The sequence below is a fragment of the Salvia splendens genome, chromosome 21 (assembly GCF_004379255.2).
Source record: "Salvia splendens isolate huo1 chromosome 21, SspV2, whole genome shotgun sequence".
Classification (NCBI taxonomy): Eukaryota; Viridiplantae; Streptophyta; class Magnoliopsida; order Lamiales; family Lamiaceae; genus Salvia; species Salvia splendens.
In genome coordinates, this window is record NC_056052.1 from 26,040,842 (window position 1) to 26,055,187 (window position 14,346).

Below are 14,346 nucleotides of genomic sequence, written 5' to 3' on the forward strand. Positions count from 1 at the left end.
ACTTTTGGCTCGAGGCTAGGGCCGATCGGTTCTTGTGTTCTTGTTCATTTCTGTTATGTTCGAATTGCGGTTGGGTTTACATCTTGCTTTAAATTTTAATTTCCCGAGCCTCGTCGATTTTTGGGCCTTTGGTCTTGTCCTTGCTCGGTTGCCGGTTACTAATTGGTTACGCCGTTGTCGGAAAATATACAAAACTATAATTAAACTCATAATCTGTTAATTTAACACTAGTGAGTAATGATAATAACGTACGCTGGAATCGATTTGATTAATTGGTCACACGTAGTATTAATCCTTAATTACTACTGTTAACTAATAATAGTAGTCCTTTATGTAAAAAATGAAATCATTATTATAATTATTTTATTCTTTCTGTATTGAAATTTGTTTCAATAAAGATGCACAATTTTGTAAAATGCATAATAGTATTATTATTATTATTATTTCTAAATTACGTAAAATAATTTTAAATAAAAATCATGTGTCGTTCAAGCAATAGTAACTAATTAGGATTTAGTACGGAGGGCATAATCTATTATGATTTATGAGCAAATTACATTTAAAATTTTAAATCGTAAAGAGTTAAATTTAATGTGAGAGTATAAAGTATCACACACACGAGAAAGCCAGAAGTGTACTAGTTTCTATCGCCCTCCTTCCATTTTCCTTTCTCACTCTTGTTGTCGATCGATTTTGACGGATTTCTCTACTCTGCTGAAAACGGTATAGTATCTCTCGATCTGTTATCTCCGGCCACTCTTACCGTTTTTGCATTTGCAAAACTGATCAGTCACATCAACTTTTCGTTATCGATTGATTGATTTCACAATTGTTGTGATACATAGATGGCTTCGTCTCTTCTCTCTTTCGGTTCAGCTTCTCCGCTTACTTTGCTAGATCCTCTCAAGGTAATCATACCGTTATCCACTTAGTTTAATTTTCTCGGTTTTGTTTTTTTTTGCTTTCTCACTCCAGTAAGCGGATCGGAGTTTTTGGGGAAATTTTGAAATTCCTCAGTTTAACTAGTTATTTCCGTGATGTTAGCAGGTAAATCCAAGGGTTGGAGGTTCCAATCAGGCAACGTTTTTGGGGAAGAATTTTATCAAAACGAAGAAGGTATATGGAGTACTAATATATCTCCGAGATTTTAGGTCTCAACTCTAATTGCATGAATTGTTGAAATAGTTGCTAGCGTCAGTCCAATAACTCTATATATTTCGTTTATCAAGGCTAATGTATATATCTCTGAGCATTTTAGCTCCATAATGCTCAACTCTAATTGCGTGAATTGTTGAAATAGTTGCTTAATTGAGTTGATTATAGAGGTATAAATAGTTCTCTCATTTTACTTGTGTCGTCTTTAGTCTTTCACTAGGACAAGCATGGCGGTTGCTGTTGAGGTTTCCAAGTTCAATGAACTAACGATGGCTCCTCCAGATCCCATTCTTGGAGTTTCTGAAGCATTCAGAGCAGATACTCATGAAATGAAGCTTAACCTGGGCGTTGGTGCCTATCGGACTGAAGATCTACAGCCGTATGTGCTCGATGTTGTGAAGAAAGTAAGTTGCTTCATCCTCTCTTGTATGTGTTTGTACAACAGCTGCTTTATTTCTGAGATACAATGATTGCATAGCATATTTGATTGTTGAGAAATTACTAATGTTATTTTGTCATAAACAAATTGTAGGCAGAAAATCTTATGCTGGAAAGGGGAGAGAACAAAGAGGTACTTAATTTTTTACTCCACAAGTCTGTGATTCATCACTTATGCTTATAATATGCATCACAATATGCAGTATCTACCAATCGAAGGTTTGGCTGCATTCAACAAGGCTACGGCTGAACTATTATTTGGAGTAGAAAGCTCTGTTCTTCAGCAACAAAGAGTAAGGCTTGAAGTCCTATTCTTGTGACTAAGAATTAAATATCTCTAATTGGCCAAGTTGAAGTGAATATAATCGTATAATTTTCTTAAGGACCAACCATAACTGTATGAAAATTCTAATTTTTTTTGTCACAGGTTGCCACTGTCCAGGGTCTTTCGGGAACTGGCTCTCTGCGGCTTGCTGCAGAGCTCATAGAGAGATATTTTCCTGGCGCTAAAGTTCTGATATCAGCTCCAACCTGGGGTACTTATTAAAGTTCTAATGAACTTTCCTGGAAATTTTTTTTACGCCTTTCTTCTGACTTGCAACGTCTCTACAGGGAATCACAAGAACATTTTCAACGATGCTGGAGTTCCATGGTCTGAGTATCGCTATTATGATCCTAAAACTGTTGGTTTGGATTTTGATGGGATGATATCGGACATAAAGGTTCTGAAATCGTATTGATGCCACCATCTCTTTAGAATTATAGTACTCATTAGTCAAGATTATGCTCTTTTTACTCACTAATCAAGAGAAATAAAATAGGCCAAAGTTTTATGCAATTCATCCTATAACTTTTTGGTACAAACTCGTGTATTTCAGGCAGCTCCAGCAGGATCCTTTGTGTTACTTCATGGCTGTGCACACAACCCAACTGGCATTGACCCCACTCCAGAGCAGTGGGAAGTAATAGCTGACGTCATTCAGGAAAAAAACCATATTCCATTCTTTGATGTTGCCTACCAGGTGCATGCTCTTGAATTCACATATATGTTAGCTTCATGAATATGTGAAAATGTGTGTGTTTGTAAGCATTCACAATGTGAGTATGTCTTGTATGGTCTACGGTGATTCATTTGCGTCAAACTTAATACCAGTTGATTCCACATCTTTGACAGCATACTGTGAAAAAAAATACGGTAGTATATGTAGATTATCAATTTGAAAATAAGGGATATTCTTTTTATGGGACTATCAATTTCAATGTAGGGGTTTGCAAGTGGGAGTCTTGATGAAGATGCATCATCAGTGAGATTATTTGCTGACCGTGGAATGGAGCTTCTTGTAGCTCAGTCTTACAGTAAAAATTTGGGTCTGTATTCAGAAAGGATTGGAGCAATTAATGTTGTCTGCTCATCATCTGAAGTAGCACAAAGGTAATAAGATGGGTATGTCTTTTGTATTGTATTGGTTCTCTCAGCATTTTTACTGATTTCACTTGTATTGCATCTTTCCATATGTTCGGGAACCGCTATTGGGATGTGCATCACATTGTATGGTGAAATTGTTAAATACTACTAGCCTACTAGGCATGTATTAGATGTTATGTTTACTGTTTGTCAAAGACGTTTACGTATGCTCACAGCAGATGCAATGTACATCATCTAACAAGATAATACTGAAATTGAGTAGATCTTTAGCGGGACAAAATTTGGTCTCTTTAGTTTCCCATGGAGGTTTTGCTTTAAGAGTGTATTATTATGTTTCTAACTTAAGCTTTGGAGATTGCTAAGAGTGACTTGTGTGCAACTGCAGGGTAAAAAGCCAGTTAAAAAGGATCGCGCGACCAATGTACTCAAATCCTCCCATACATGGAGCCAGGATTGTTGCTAATGTTGTGGGGAGCCCAGATCTCTTCAACGAATGGAAGGAGGAGATGGCATTAATGGCCGGAAGGATAAAGAGTGTGCGACAGAAACTATACGATAGCATCACTTCGAAGGAAAAAACATCAAAGGACTGGTCCTTCATTCTCAAACAGATCGGCATGTTCTCATTTACAGGCTTGAACAAAGCTCAGGTACAACCTATATTTGTTTAGAATGCTCAATTCAAAGGCACATCTTGTTCTGATATTTCTACCTTTTTGTCGAACCAGAGTGAAAACATGACCAGCAAGTGGCACGTATACATGACCAAGGACGGAAGGATATCCTTAGCCGGATTGTCTGCCGCCAAGTGTGACTACCTTGCCGATGCCATTATTGATTCATACCATAATGTCAGCTGAAATAGATTATAAAGTACTCTGAGTTTTGGTCAGGCCGTTCGAGGTAACTATTTCAATAAAATTTCTCTGAACATTGTTCTTACAAGAAAGGTTTCAAATATCTTTGGCTGCATTCGACAAGGCTACGGCTGAACTATTATTTGGAGCAGAAAGCTCTGTTCTTCAGCAACAAAGAGTTGGCATGAAGTCCTATTCTTGTGACTAAGAATTAAATATCTCTAATTGGCCAAGTTTTATAATCATTCAAACCAAACGGGCCTTAGACAAAGATGAAATTAAATAATTAAATAACAAGCAAATACCGATGAAATAAGTAAATTAAGATTCGGAAATCAATGGAGGAAGCTTGTAAAAATTTTAGAATATTCTATTAAGAAAAGGTGGAATAGAAAGAAAAAGAAAAAGAAAAAGAAAAATAAAAATGGAAGGAATAAATAAAAGGAAAATGCGTATACGGCATAATATAGAAGAAAGAATGTATAATAATAGGCTTGAGATTGCAAAATGCATTAGTAATGAATTATACATATATCAAGTGAATATTTAAAAATATTTAAATTGAGTGTAATAATCATTTATTTTGGAAATAAAAATCCCTCGACAAAAAGTTGGTGAGATTTTAGTCTCCAAATAAATCCTCATTTGTCATTTCCTTTTGCACCCATGCAATGATGCATAAATACTTACACAGAGACTAGGTTTTTAATCATCTTCTACAACCAAACCAAACCTTAAAAATAAACACTTTTATCACACGGATTTTAATATATAATTGGTAAAGTAAAAGAGAAATAAAATAATTTAGTGGAGAATAAGGCCACTTTATTAGAGAGAAAAAAGTTAACAAAAGTATGTGAGCTATTTTTATGGGACATAAGGAGTATATAATAGGCTTCAGATTGTAGAATAATTTGTTCTTGACACGAGATTGGATAATAATATATTTCTATGGGACGGAGGAAGTGTATATAATAAGCTTGAGATTGCATAATCCACCGGTAGTGTACGCGTGCAGCAAATCTTGTATCTATATATGTTTTAATAATCAATTATATATCTATTTATATCAAATGAATATTGAAAAATATATATATTAATTGTGTCTGATAATCATTTATTTTTACGATTCCATAGAATATCCTTTGCCACGAGAGGAAATAAAAATCCTTTTTTTTGTGATAAAAGGCAAAACAAACTTGACGAATATAAGAAACACGTAATCTTTGTGAGATTCTAGTATGTAATTAACTCCTCATTTCCATGTTTTGCACCTTGCATGGAAAGCATAAATACATGGCCAGACTTATGTTTTGAATCATCTTCTACAACCAAACCAAATCCTAATAGAAATTAGAATTTTGAGAAGAGGATGAATTCTTCCACCAAAATGCAAAGCCCTCGGATTTTGATGTTCCCATAGTTAGGGTATGGCCACATCACACCCTACTTAGAGCTTGCCAAAAAACTCACCACAAAAGGCTTCTTCATTTACTTGTGCTCTACTCAAACCACTCTCAATTCCATCCAAAACAAAATCCCTCAAAACTTGTCAAACTCCATTGAATTAGTTCCCCTTGCATTGGAGGTTTCACAAGATGGTCTCCCTGAAAAGTATCACACCACTAATGGCCTCCCTCCCCACCTCATGCTCAAGCTCAAGGAGGCTTTTCACAACTCCAAACAAAACTTCTCATCCATTTTGGAAAAACACAAGCCTGGCCTTCTCATCTTCGACTTCATCCAGCCGTGGACCCATGGGCGGACCCACATGAAAAGAGGGGATGGCTTTAGCCCCCTAATGAATCCAATTTTTTTAATTTTTTTCTATTATAAAATTTTAAAATTTATTCATATTTTGAACATATTGGTATATAAAAGCCCCTAATAATATTTTAAATTACATGAAAATTTATTTTTATATAAAATTTTGAAAATTTAGCCCCCACTCATGTTTATTTCTGCTTCCGCCCCTGGTGGGCCCCACCGCTGGCCGAGGCCATGAGCATCCCATCTGTCATATTCATCACCAGCAGCTCTGTCATGACCAGTTTCATGTTCCACCACTTCAGCAATCCGGACGCTGAGTTCCCTTACCAGAACATCAGGTTCCGTCACTACGAGTCTCGTTTCATGGACGAGTTGCTGGCCAACGCCAGGGACCCTCTCGAGAGGGAGAAGGGCTCTGTGGGGGTCAACATGTCTCGCGAGGTCGTCCTCATCAAGGGGTCTGGAGAGATCGAAGGGAGATACATCGAGTATGTGCCTCGTTTGACTGGGAAGAGGTTTGTCCCGGTCGACCCTCTTGTTCAGGAGCCTGATGAGAACTTCTCATCATCTGAGTTGTTGTCTTGGTTGGAACAGAAAGAGGCGAAATCGACTGTTTTCGTGTCGTTTGGGAACGAGTACTTCCTTAGCAAGGAGGACATGGATGGGATTGCTCATGGTTTGCTACAATCCCGGGATTGCTCATGGTTTGCTACAATCCAAAGCTAACTTCATTTGGGTTGTGAGGTTTCCGGAAACTGAGGCGGTTCTCGAAGAGAAGCTTCCGGAAGGATTTCTTGACAAGGTTGGGAAAGGGCCCCACAGACAAGGATCCCTGTGCATCCAAATGTGGGAGGCTTTGTGAGCCACTGCGGTTGGAACTCTGTGATGGAGAGCTTCAAGTTTGGGGTTCCTATCGTCGCGGTGCCAATGCATCTGGACCAGCCCATCAACGCTAGGCTGGTCGAAGAGATTGGTGCGTGGAAGGAGGTGCTGAGAGACAGAGATGGGAGGCTGAATGCTGAAACAGTTGCTGAGGTGATCAATCGTGTCGTGGTGGAAGATGGTGTGAGGGCGAAGGTGGATGATGTTAAGAAGAAGCTCGCGTTGAAGGGCGATGGAGAGATCGATGAAGTTGCTCGAGAGCTCATGAGCATTTGCAGCAAGAGTTTGATCAACTAATATGGAGTACTTCTATGTTTGAGTTTTTAGTATAGTATGGTAGTAGCTTATTTTTGCTTAATTGTGTTGCTCTGTGTCTATTTAATGCAGAGTAACACTGACTCTTGTTAGGATGGATCAGTAGGTTTTGTTGGTGTTTTTGCTAGTAATATTTGTTAGGCTATTTCATGTTCTAGTTCTATTGTTGAGTTTAAGTCACTTTTTGGCTTAAACTTTGATTGTTAAGTTCAAAGTCACTTTTGGACTTGAACTATATTTGAAACTTTTGATTTTAGTTATATTTTGGTTTTGGTCCTAACTAGTAGTAGTATTTACATTTTAATGACAGACTTATATGAAGGTTGTTTTTATATTAGTACATTAATAAGAAATTGGTAATTTGGTTTGAGAAGAGAATACTTTATTAGTACTAATTATTTTATTTTAATTTCTCTAACCTTCAAGTTGTCCGCTCCATGTTCTTGACTGACCACCTCCATGTAGATATTTTTCGTGATTTTATAGGTATAATCTTTTATTAATATATATAATCCATATAACATTAACTAATAGTACAACCATTTATTAAATAAAGGTATATCGACACATTAAAGCAAAATCAGAACAAATAGCTTACTTATTTATAAACGGATTTTAATGTCGGTATGCAAAACTAGAATTTGACAAACGTTCAACAAGTGACAAGCAAATAAGTGACCCTTAAATAATCACACTGAACACATTCATCTCCAGAAAACCTTAAAGCATTACTTCAAATCAATTTCACCATAATCCTCTCTGTTGAAAGATTCGCCCCAAATATTGCACTTTTACGTTACACGAACTGGTCGAACTATTCTCGATTACCATAATTAATGTACGACCGAAAATAACCAACACCAAAATAATGGCAAATGTTCTAGATTTAGAAAAAAAAGAAAAGAAAAAAAACACAACACCAGCAGTAACTACCTCCAACATAGCCACTACCAACTACAATGGCAAATGCTAAAGCTATGGCAGTTGACAATATCCAAGTCTAACTTAGCCTACAATGGTAGGAAAGTCTACATAGTAACTTGATATGTGAAAATAGACAACTCACCCCAGAGGGGGGAACCACGCCAAGATATAATTTACTTCTTTCGCTTCTTTCCAACCTTAGTCTCACCTTCTCGTGATTTGGCAGAATCTGTGGCTTTCCCTTTGGCTGCTGTTTCTGTTGATTTTGCAGTATCAGGTGTATTTTCCTTCTTCTGATCAGCTTCCTTCACCTTCGATGTGCTAGATTTCGTTGATTTTGCAGAACCAAGGGTCTTGCCACCAGGTGTGGTTTTGCCTTTTGACTTTGGAGTTCGTAGGTTGTCTTGTTTCGTCTGACTAGAGTTTTTGCCGACATCCTCCTCTTTGGATTTCCCGGATGCTTTGGCAGAATCAACTTGAACTTTGCCCCCAGATTTCTGAGATTGATCTTTAGATCTATTATCCGCAGTTTTTTTACTGGCCTTCTGGATGTTTCCTTTGGACCCTGACTCTGCTTTTCCATCATCCTTAGAGATGCTGCCAGTTTTTGTTGGACTATCTTTTTGTTTGCTGGAAAAGAAAAAAACGGTCTTTTGTTACTCTTTAGAATAATCGTTGTAATTGCTTCATGAGGAGATTGAGAGCAAGGGAAACAGACCTTTTAGCTGAACCCTCCACCTTTTGGCGTTTGCTTGTTGTTTCAGAACTCATGTTACCTTTCCTCTTTACTTGTCTGGTGGGAAAGAATACTTTCAGTAAAACCGGTAACTAAAGTAGCGCATACAATTTTACAGGCTATCAAATCTGAATCACACCCCCGGTTCTCAAACCATACCCAATATAGAAAGCTATAAATTTGAGAAGACAGGTGTGATCACGGAATATACTCAATTAAGGTTAAAGCATTTGTGAGGATAGAAACTTACACATCAGAGGAAGTATCATGACTTGAATGTTCAACATCCAGGCCCTGTTTACAGAAAATGTGAAGACTAAGCCGAGGAAGTAGAGACTATAGAATGCAACTATGAATAAAATTAGGAAGTTACTATCTGGTCAAGAAAATTGAAAGTCACTTACCCCATTTGAAACCACATCATCAAGAAAATCCCACTGCTCTTTTTTGAGGTTCAATATCTCTTCATCGCCATCATTATACAAAACCTACTCGGGATGGAAGCGTGAAGCCAGGTTAGGGTTTATAAATCAAAACAACAAAGACAAAATGCAACATCTAACTCTTGCACTGACCCTATGCTTTTTCTTGGCAGAATCAAATGAAGCAATCACACCCTCATAATACCTGGCGATAAGGAGCAAAAAATCAAAAGATATTCTTATTGTGCTATCAATCACATTTAAGCCCTATAAGAAATATACGAGAATCACTTACTCTTTATCTTTTGGCCAAAACACTTTAACCTTTGAACCAACCAAATTCTCCCCGTGCTCTAGGTCAGATGCCTGGACAAGCAATAATTAACCAGAATTAGTACAAGGTTCTGAGTTGCATTCAGAAGCAACATTTTAGGATGCAAATGTATGTTGGTGAGAGAAACTGCAAAACATCAGTAGCATTAAAAGTTGAACGGCACCAAAAGTATATAATTTCATACTTTCTCTTTGCCAGGAGTATTTTTTCTCTTGGTGCTTGTTCTTGGAGTTTCTTCCTGAACTACTTCATGTTTTGTGGGTTTTGATTGGGATTTCTGCGGAGTGACTGTGTCCTACAATAAGAAACACGAGATAGATGAGAGAATATTTGATCAGAGTAAGTAGAAACTAATAAATAATTCTGGAGGACCCCAACTTACTTTCCCCTGGTTCTTCCTTGCTGAAGGTTTTGGTGTCTCTTTTTCAGAGGTAGGTTTGCCACGCCCACTCTTTTTTACATCTTCCTTCTTCGATGCCGATCCAGACTCTTTCTTATTACTAGCATCCTTCGGTTTTTCTGCCTGGTCCAGTGTTCTCGCCTCTGAATCACTTGCATTGTTCTTTGATGCCACTTCTTCAGTCATTGCTTTATCCCTGTCAGACGAGTCATCAGTTTGCTTTTTTCCTGAGCGCTGCTGCTTCTTCAATGCTGACCCATACCCTTTCTTATTACTAGCACCCTTAGGCTTTTCTGCCTGGTCTAGTGTTCTTGCTTCTGAATCACTTGCACAGCCATCATCGTTCTTTGATGCAACTTCTTCAGTCAATGCTTTATCCTTGTCAGACAAGTCATCCGTTCGCTTTTTTCTTGAGCGCTGCTGCTTCTTCAATGCTGATCCATGCTCTTTCTTATTACTAGCATCCTTCGGCTCTTCTGCCTGGTCCAGTGTTCTTGCTTCTGAATCACTTGCACAGCCATCATCGTTCTTTGATGCAGCTTCTTCAGTCAATGCTTTATCCTTGTCAGACGATCGCTTTTTTCCTGAGCGCCGCTGCTTCTTTACTTCTGAAATGGACTCTTCTTCAGATGCTTTCTTAGGAGCATTATCAACGGATACCATCTCTTCATCAACAAACTTTTCTTCCTTTGTTTCCTTAACCTCTGTTTCAGATAGTTTCTCATCAGGGTGGCTGCCACTTTGTGCCGGAGATGCTTCAGTGACAGCCTCAACAGGTTTAGACACTTCAGAGTGAGCCTCAACTGGCTTAGATGCTTCGGTGACAGCCTCAACACTTCTGTCCTCTCCTTTGTCCAGAGATTCGGCAGCTTCAACAGGTACAACTTCAATTGGAGAAGTATGTACATCTTTATCTGGACTATCATGGTTTTCTGCCTCAGTCTGCACCTTTTCAACTTCAGCTTCTGCTTCCAACTTCTCAGGTTCCTGTGCATCGTGACCATCAGATTCATCTTTGAACGTTGTCTTTGCATCAAGTTGACCTTCAGAATCAACCTTGTTTGAAGAATTTTCCTCAGTAGTAATTTTATTGGTCCCAGTCTCATTGATACCATTACTCACAACTGACTTTGGTGATCTGATAGCAGTGGAGTCTTTTTCCTGATAGTTGGTCCCTTCCCTATCATCCTGAGCAACCTGCTGACAACAGTGGCGTATTGCAATTATGTACTGAACAGCAAAAAACTCCAATGTTTATAAAGCAAATAAACCAGAGTTAAAACTGGCATGGATTTAGTAACATGAACTGTGGAAGATTGTTAAAAGTTCAATTGCTCAAATTGAGATAACCTTTTTAATCCAACTAATTTCTATTGTTTCGATCAGAACATAAATGGGGTTGAATGAAATTTAAAAAGTATGAGATAATAGCAATGAAACCATGGATTAAATGCTCAAGCATAGATCAAAACCGCAACAAGATAATTTAACGATCCATGGAAAAAAATTACTCGAGCATGGAGAACATTGCAGTAAAGATATTCAGAGTTTTGATATTGCAACTAGTCCTCATATTGTCGTGTTTTGTGGGAAGGGGGGTGGCTCTAAGGGTAACCCGTGCATTAAGAAAAAGCTTTAGTTATTATATTAACTAAACGAGCAAACCTCTAAACCATTACATAAACATACATACCGGAGTTCCTGGATCCTGAGCTGGAGAAGCACTGGTACACTTTTCCTCAACCACCTAAAACAGAGAGTATCATAGAGCATCAATAATTACGAGGGTCGGCAGATAAAAAAACTCAACAAAAATCCACAGGTTTTCTACTTTTACCGAATCTAGAGGAAAAAAGTCAGACATACTGCTACACAAACTTCAAAACATCATGTGTACCAACAGAGCCACACAATGGACCAAAATCATAGGATGAAATGAAGCATATGCACCATAATTAATTAAATCAAAAGAGGGCCCAGGTAGACATCACATTTTTTGCAAAATAGATCAACAATAATATTATTAATGCAGCTTAAATCCACAACTAAAGAAGCAAAAGGACAACAGCAGTAATAAATTAACAATATAGTAGCTACACAAACTATATCAATAAACAAATTGAATCATACCGGCTGGTCTTTTGAGATGCTCTCATTACCATGCCCAACAGTATCAGTGTTCTCTCGGCACACAGAGGCTACAACTTCACTATATTCATTGAATGAAGTTCCTAAAGATTTTACTGCTTGTTGTAAATAAGGTCTAAGCTTGTCAGCTGAATTCTGAATCACTTTCTCAGCCAATTTCTTAGCAATTGATGAAGCATCCTGTCAATGTATTTCTGTCGGTACCTCATGGAACATGGGATAGAAAAGTTGGTGATAATGCCCCAGAAACTGACCTTATTGTTTCTTTTCAAGGTAGCCAAAATTGGAGCAAGTAGATCTGTGGAGATATCTTCACTTTCTTCTATGACAAGAGTCATAATAGTCGCCATGTTTGCATTAATGCTTGCAGAATGATAACTTCTGTGAAGCAGAAAAATAGCAGGACATAAGCACTTCAAGCAGGAATGAGTTCCCATCTCAAATATAAATCATTAGAAACTAGAAACCTGGAAACAGAAAACTTATATGCATAACTTAAGAAATCACCTATCATTTTGCTTTCTAAAACTTATAATACTTATATGCATAACTTAAGAAATCACCTAACATTTTGCATTCTAAAACTTATATTGAATTAGACTGCATAAAAACTAACATAGTGCAATCCAGATCTACCACTTGCCTTGTCCCACAGGAGAACAAGTAAAAGAGAAGAGTAAAAGAGGTGATGGTAGTAGTTGTTCAACACACACAGAAATTACCTAATAGTTTCCAGGAAGTGTTCAAACATGTCAACAATCATCTGATCACATTCTAAATCCAGCATGATGACACAGGACCTTACTTTGGCCACGGTTTCTAGTATAGTGGCCCTCTTTTCATATGATCTGCTGGAAACGTTTTCCAAGCCCTCAAAGGATGAAACAATCAATCGAAAGACATCCTGGAACCAAATCACGTGTCACAACCAAAACCAAGACAGATGGAGAGTGTGAGAGTGTGTGTGGTGGGGTGGGATAAAGATAGAGAGAGTATAGAAGATATCAACCTTCATTTTCTCATCGTTATATGGAGCATCCGGAGCAGTGATCCTGGTTATCTCACTGATGCACGAAGCTACACCTACTTTTACGTCAGTATTGAAATGCTCTAAGAGTGACTCAGTGACAAGCGCCTTTGTGAGTGGATTAAGAGAAGCTTGCATAGTTTTCGGAGGAGACTGCTCCACTTTTGATAGAAGTTGCTCGACTTCCTTAAATCATATAATAAAATCAAGATTAAAAGGGAGTAGGAGAAACTTTAATGAGTTCAAATTCATTTCTTTCTTTATATGAATATAAAAAGAAAAAGCAAACCACATGAAATTATGCATGTGAATAAAAAAGACTGGAATTCTTCAAAATATAAAAATGAATCGCAAGACTGAAATTCTTCAAAATATTTGGAAAGTCGAATAGAAGGCCATATATTTTGTTAACACTCATATAAGAACATGTTCTCTACAGCTCATGTGGCCTCAATCACCAATAGAAAGAAGTGATAAAAGAAAGTAGAGGTAAACACCAGAATATTAGAGAACCAAGCAGCAGTTTCAAACAAAAATGCAACATGAAAAAACTGAGTATGTAGAGAGTCGTTTTTTGCATGTTAGCAGTATTAGCAAGGAGAACAAAGGTAAGGTGAGCATTGATAACCAAATCGACAATCTCGAGAGTAAAAAAGGCCAATAAATTTTGGTACTGAACTATGGTAAAGTAACTACTAGCATATACGCAGCAGAAATAATCAAGATCCATCAAAATTCTCTTTTTCTGATGAGTCATCCGTATAACCTCATTGCATCATTCAGTTAAGCTTATATATATAAACATATATATGACATACACACACACACGTAGAGAGAGAGAGAGAGAGAGAGAATCACACACAGAAATTACAAAATAATTGGCAGAAACGCGCAGAGCAGTGAATGAAAGCAGTGACTGCAATAATTAGTATAACTAGTAAGCATAAAGCAAATTAAACACCGAAATAAATGCAACGCAATCAGCAAGGGAGCTTACATCGAGGAGAGCGAGGAGTTCATCGAGCACCGCAGGAGGGTGAGCAAGACTCTTCCCAGCTGAGGCAAGCCGCTCTTCCAGCTCCTTTTCGGAAACCGAAGGCATCCTCACTCTGTGAACAGATCAAGAGCAAAAACAAAGCTGAAATCAAAAAGCATGAACAAATGCCCAGGAAATGAAACCTTTGCCCGGGAACACGAAGGATTTGGTTTGAATGCTGGGAACAGCTACTCTTCCGTTGTGAATTTTGAAATTGCAATTCTAGCAAACCCTAAAATGGAATTGGGATTGAAAAATGGCAAGTAGAGCAGAATTCGCAGAGAGAGAGAGAAATTACCGCTTGTTGTAGAGAGAGAGGGAGTGCAGAGTGGTATTTATATTGATAATGTTGTATGTGTATGGTTTGACGAAATACAATATTGCTAATTAGCTGTGTATTTTAAAGAATATTATAGTTGAGAATAATTTGTATTTTAGCATAAAAATTTACGTTTGCCCTAAAAAGTAAGATGGTC

At 37.7% G+C, this 14,346-nt stretch overlaps 2 protein-coding genes and 1 pseudogene across 2 annotated transcripts; 2 read left to right on the plus strand and 1 right to left on the minus strand.

Annotated features, from left to right (window-relative positions):
* The first annotated feature begins 587 nt into the window (after positions 1-587).
* LOC121785040 (aspartate aminotransferase, chloroplastic-like) lies at positions 588-3,991 on the plus strand. The gene is made up of 12 exons (XM_042183376.1): positions 588-723; positions 846-908; positions 1,048-1,116; positions 1,365-1,559; positions 1,688-1,726; positions 1,797-1,886; positions 2,021-2,129; positions 2,206-2,315; positions 2,472-2,615; positions 2,859-3,025; positions 3,405-3,669; positions 3,748-3,991. Exons 2-12 carry the CDS (start codon positions 846-848, stop codon positions 3,877-3,879), a joined length of 1,383 nt encoding a protein of 460 aa, XP_042039310.1. The 5' UTR covers positions 588-723; the 3' UTR covers positions 3,880-3,991.
* A 1,928-nt stretch (positions 3,992-5,919) lies between these two features.
* On the plus strand, positions 5,920-6,950 carry LOC121784633 (annotated as a pseudogene).
* Positions 6,951-7,552: 602 nt separating this feature from the next.
* On the minus strand, positions 7,553-14,172 carry LOC121784822 (nucleolar protein dao-5-like). Its single transcript, XM_042183062.1, has 14 exons — positions 13,832-14,172; positions 12,817-13,020; positions 12,530-12,711; positions 12,062-12,188; positions 11,790-11,987; positions 11,353-11,406; positions 9,642-10,856; positions 9,444-9,554; positions 9,221-9,291; positions 9,079-9,130; positions 8,908-8,991; positions 8,754-8,797; positions 8,486-8,560; positions 7,553-8,397 (listed from the first exon to the last, which is right to left on the minus strand). Exons 1-14 carry the CDS (start codon positions 13,934-13,936, stop codon positions 7,941-7,943), a joined length of 2,979 nt encoding a protein of 992 aa, XP_042038996.1. The 5' UTR covers positions 13,937-14,172; the 3' UTR covers positions 7,553-7,940.
* Between the last annotated feature and the right edge of the window lie 174 nt (positions 14,173-14,346).

What these genes read in the sequence shown, in the direction of transcription:
- LOC121785040 (XM_042183376.1), top strand. Translation starts at nt 846, where the DNA reads ATGGCTTCGTCTCTTCTCTCTTTCGGTTCAGCTTCTCCGCTTACTTTG. An exon ending in CTGTTCTTCAGCAACAAAGA is followed by an intron (nt 1,887 to 2,020) that starts GTAAGGCTTGAA and finishes TTTTTGTCACAG; the next exon opens with GTTGCCACTGTCCAGGGTCT. An exon ending in TCATCTGAAGTAGCACAAAG is followed by an intron (nt 3,026 to 3,404) that starts GTAATAAGATGG and finishes GTGCAACTGCAG; the next exon opens with GGTAAAAAGCCAGTTAAAAA.
- LOC121784822 (XM_042183062.1), bottom strand. Translation starts at nt 13,936, where the DNA reads ATGCCTTCGGTTTCCGAAAAGGAGCTGGAAGAGCGGCTTGCCTCAGCT. An exon ending in CATGATACTTCCTCTGATGT is followed by an intron (nt 8,561 to 8,753) that starts GTAAGTTTCTAT and finishes CTTTCCCACCAG; the next exon opens with ACAAGTAAAGAGGAAAGGTA. An exon ending in GTGGAGGGTTCAGCTAAAAG is followed by an intron (nt 8,398 to 8,485) that starts GTCTGTTTCCCT and finishes TTTCTTTTCCAG; the next exon opens with CAAACAAAAAGATAGTCCAA.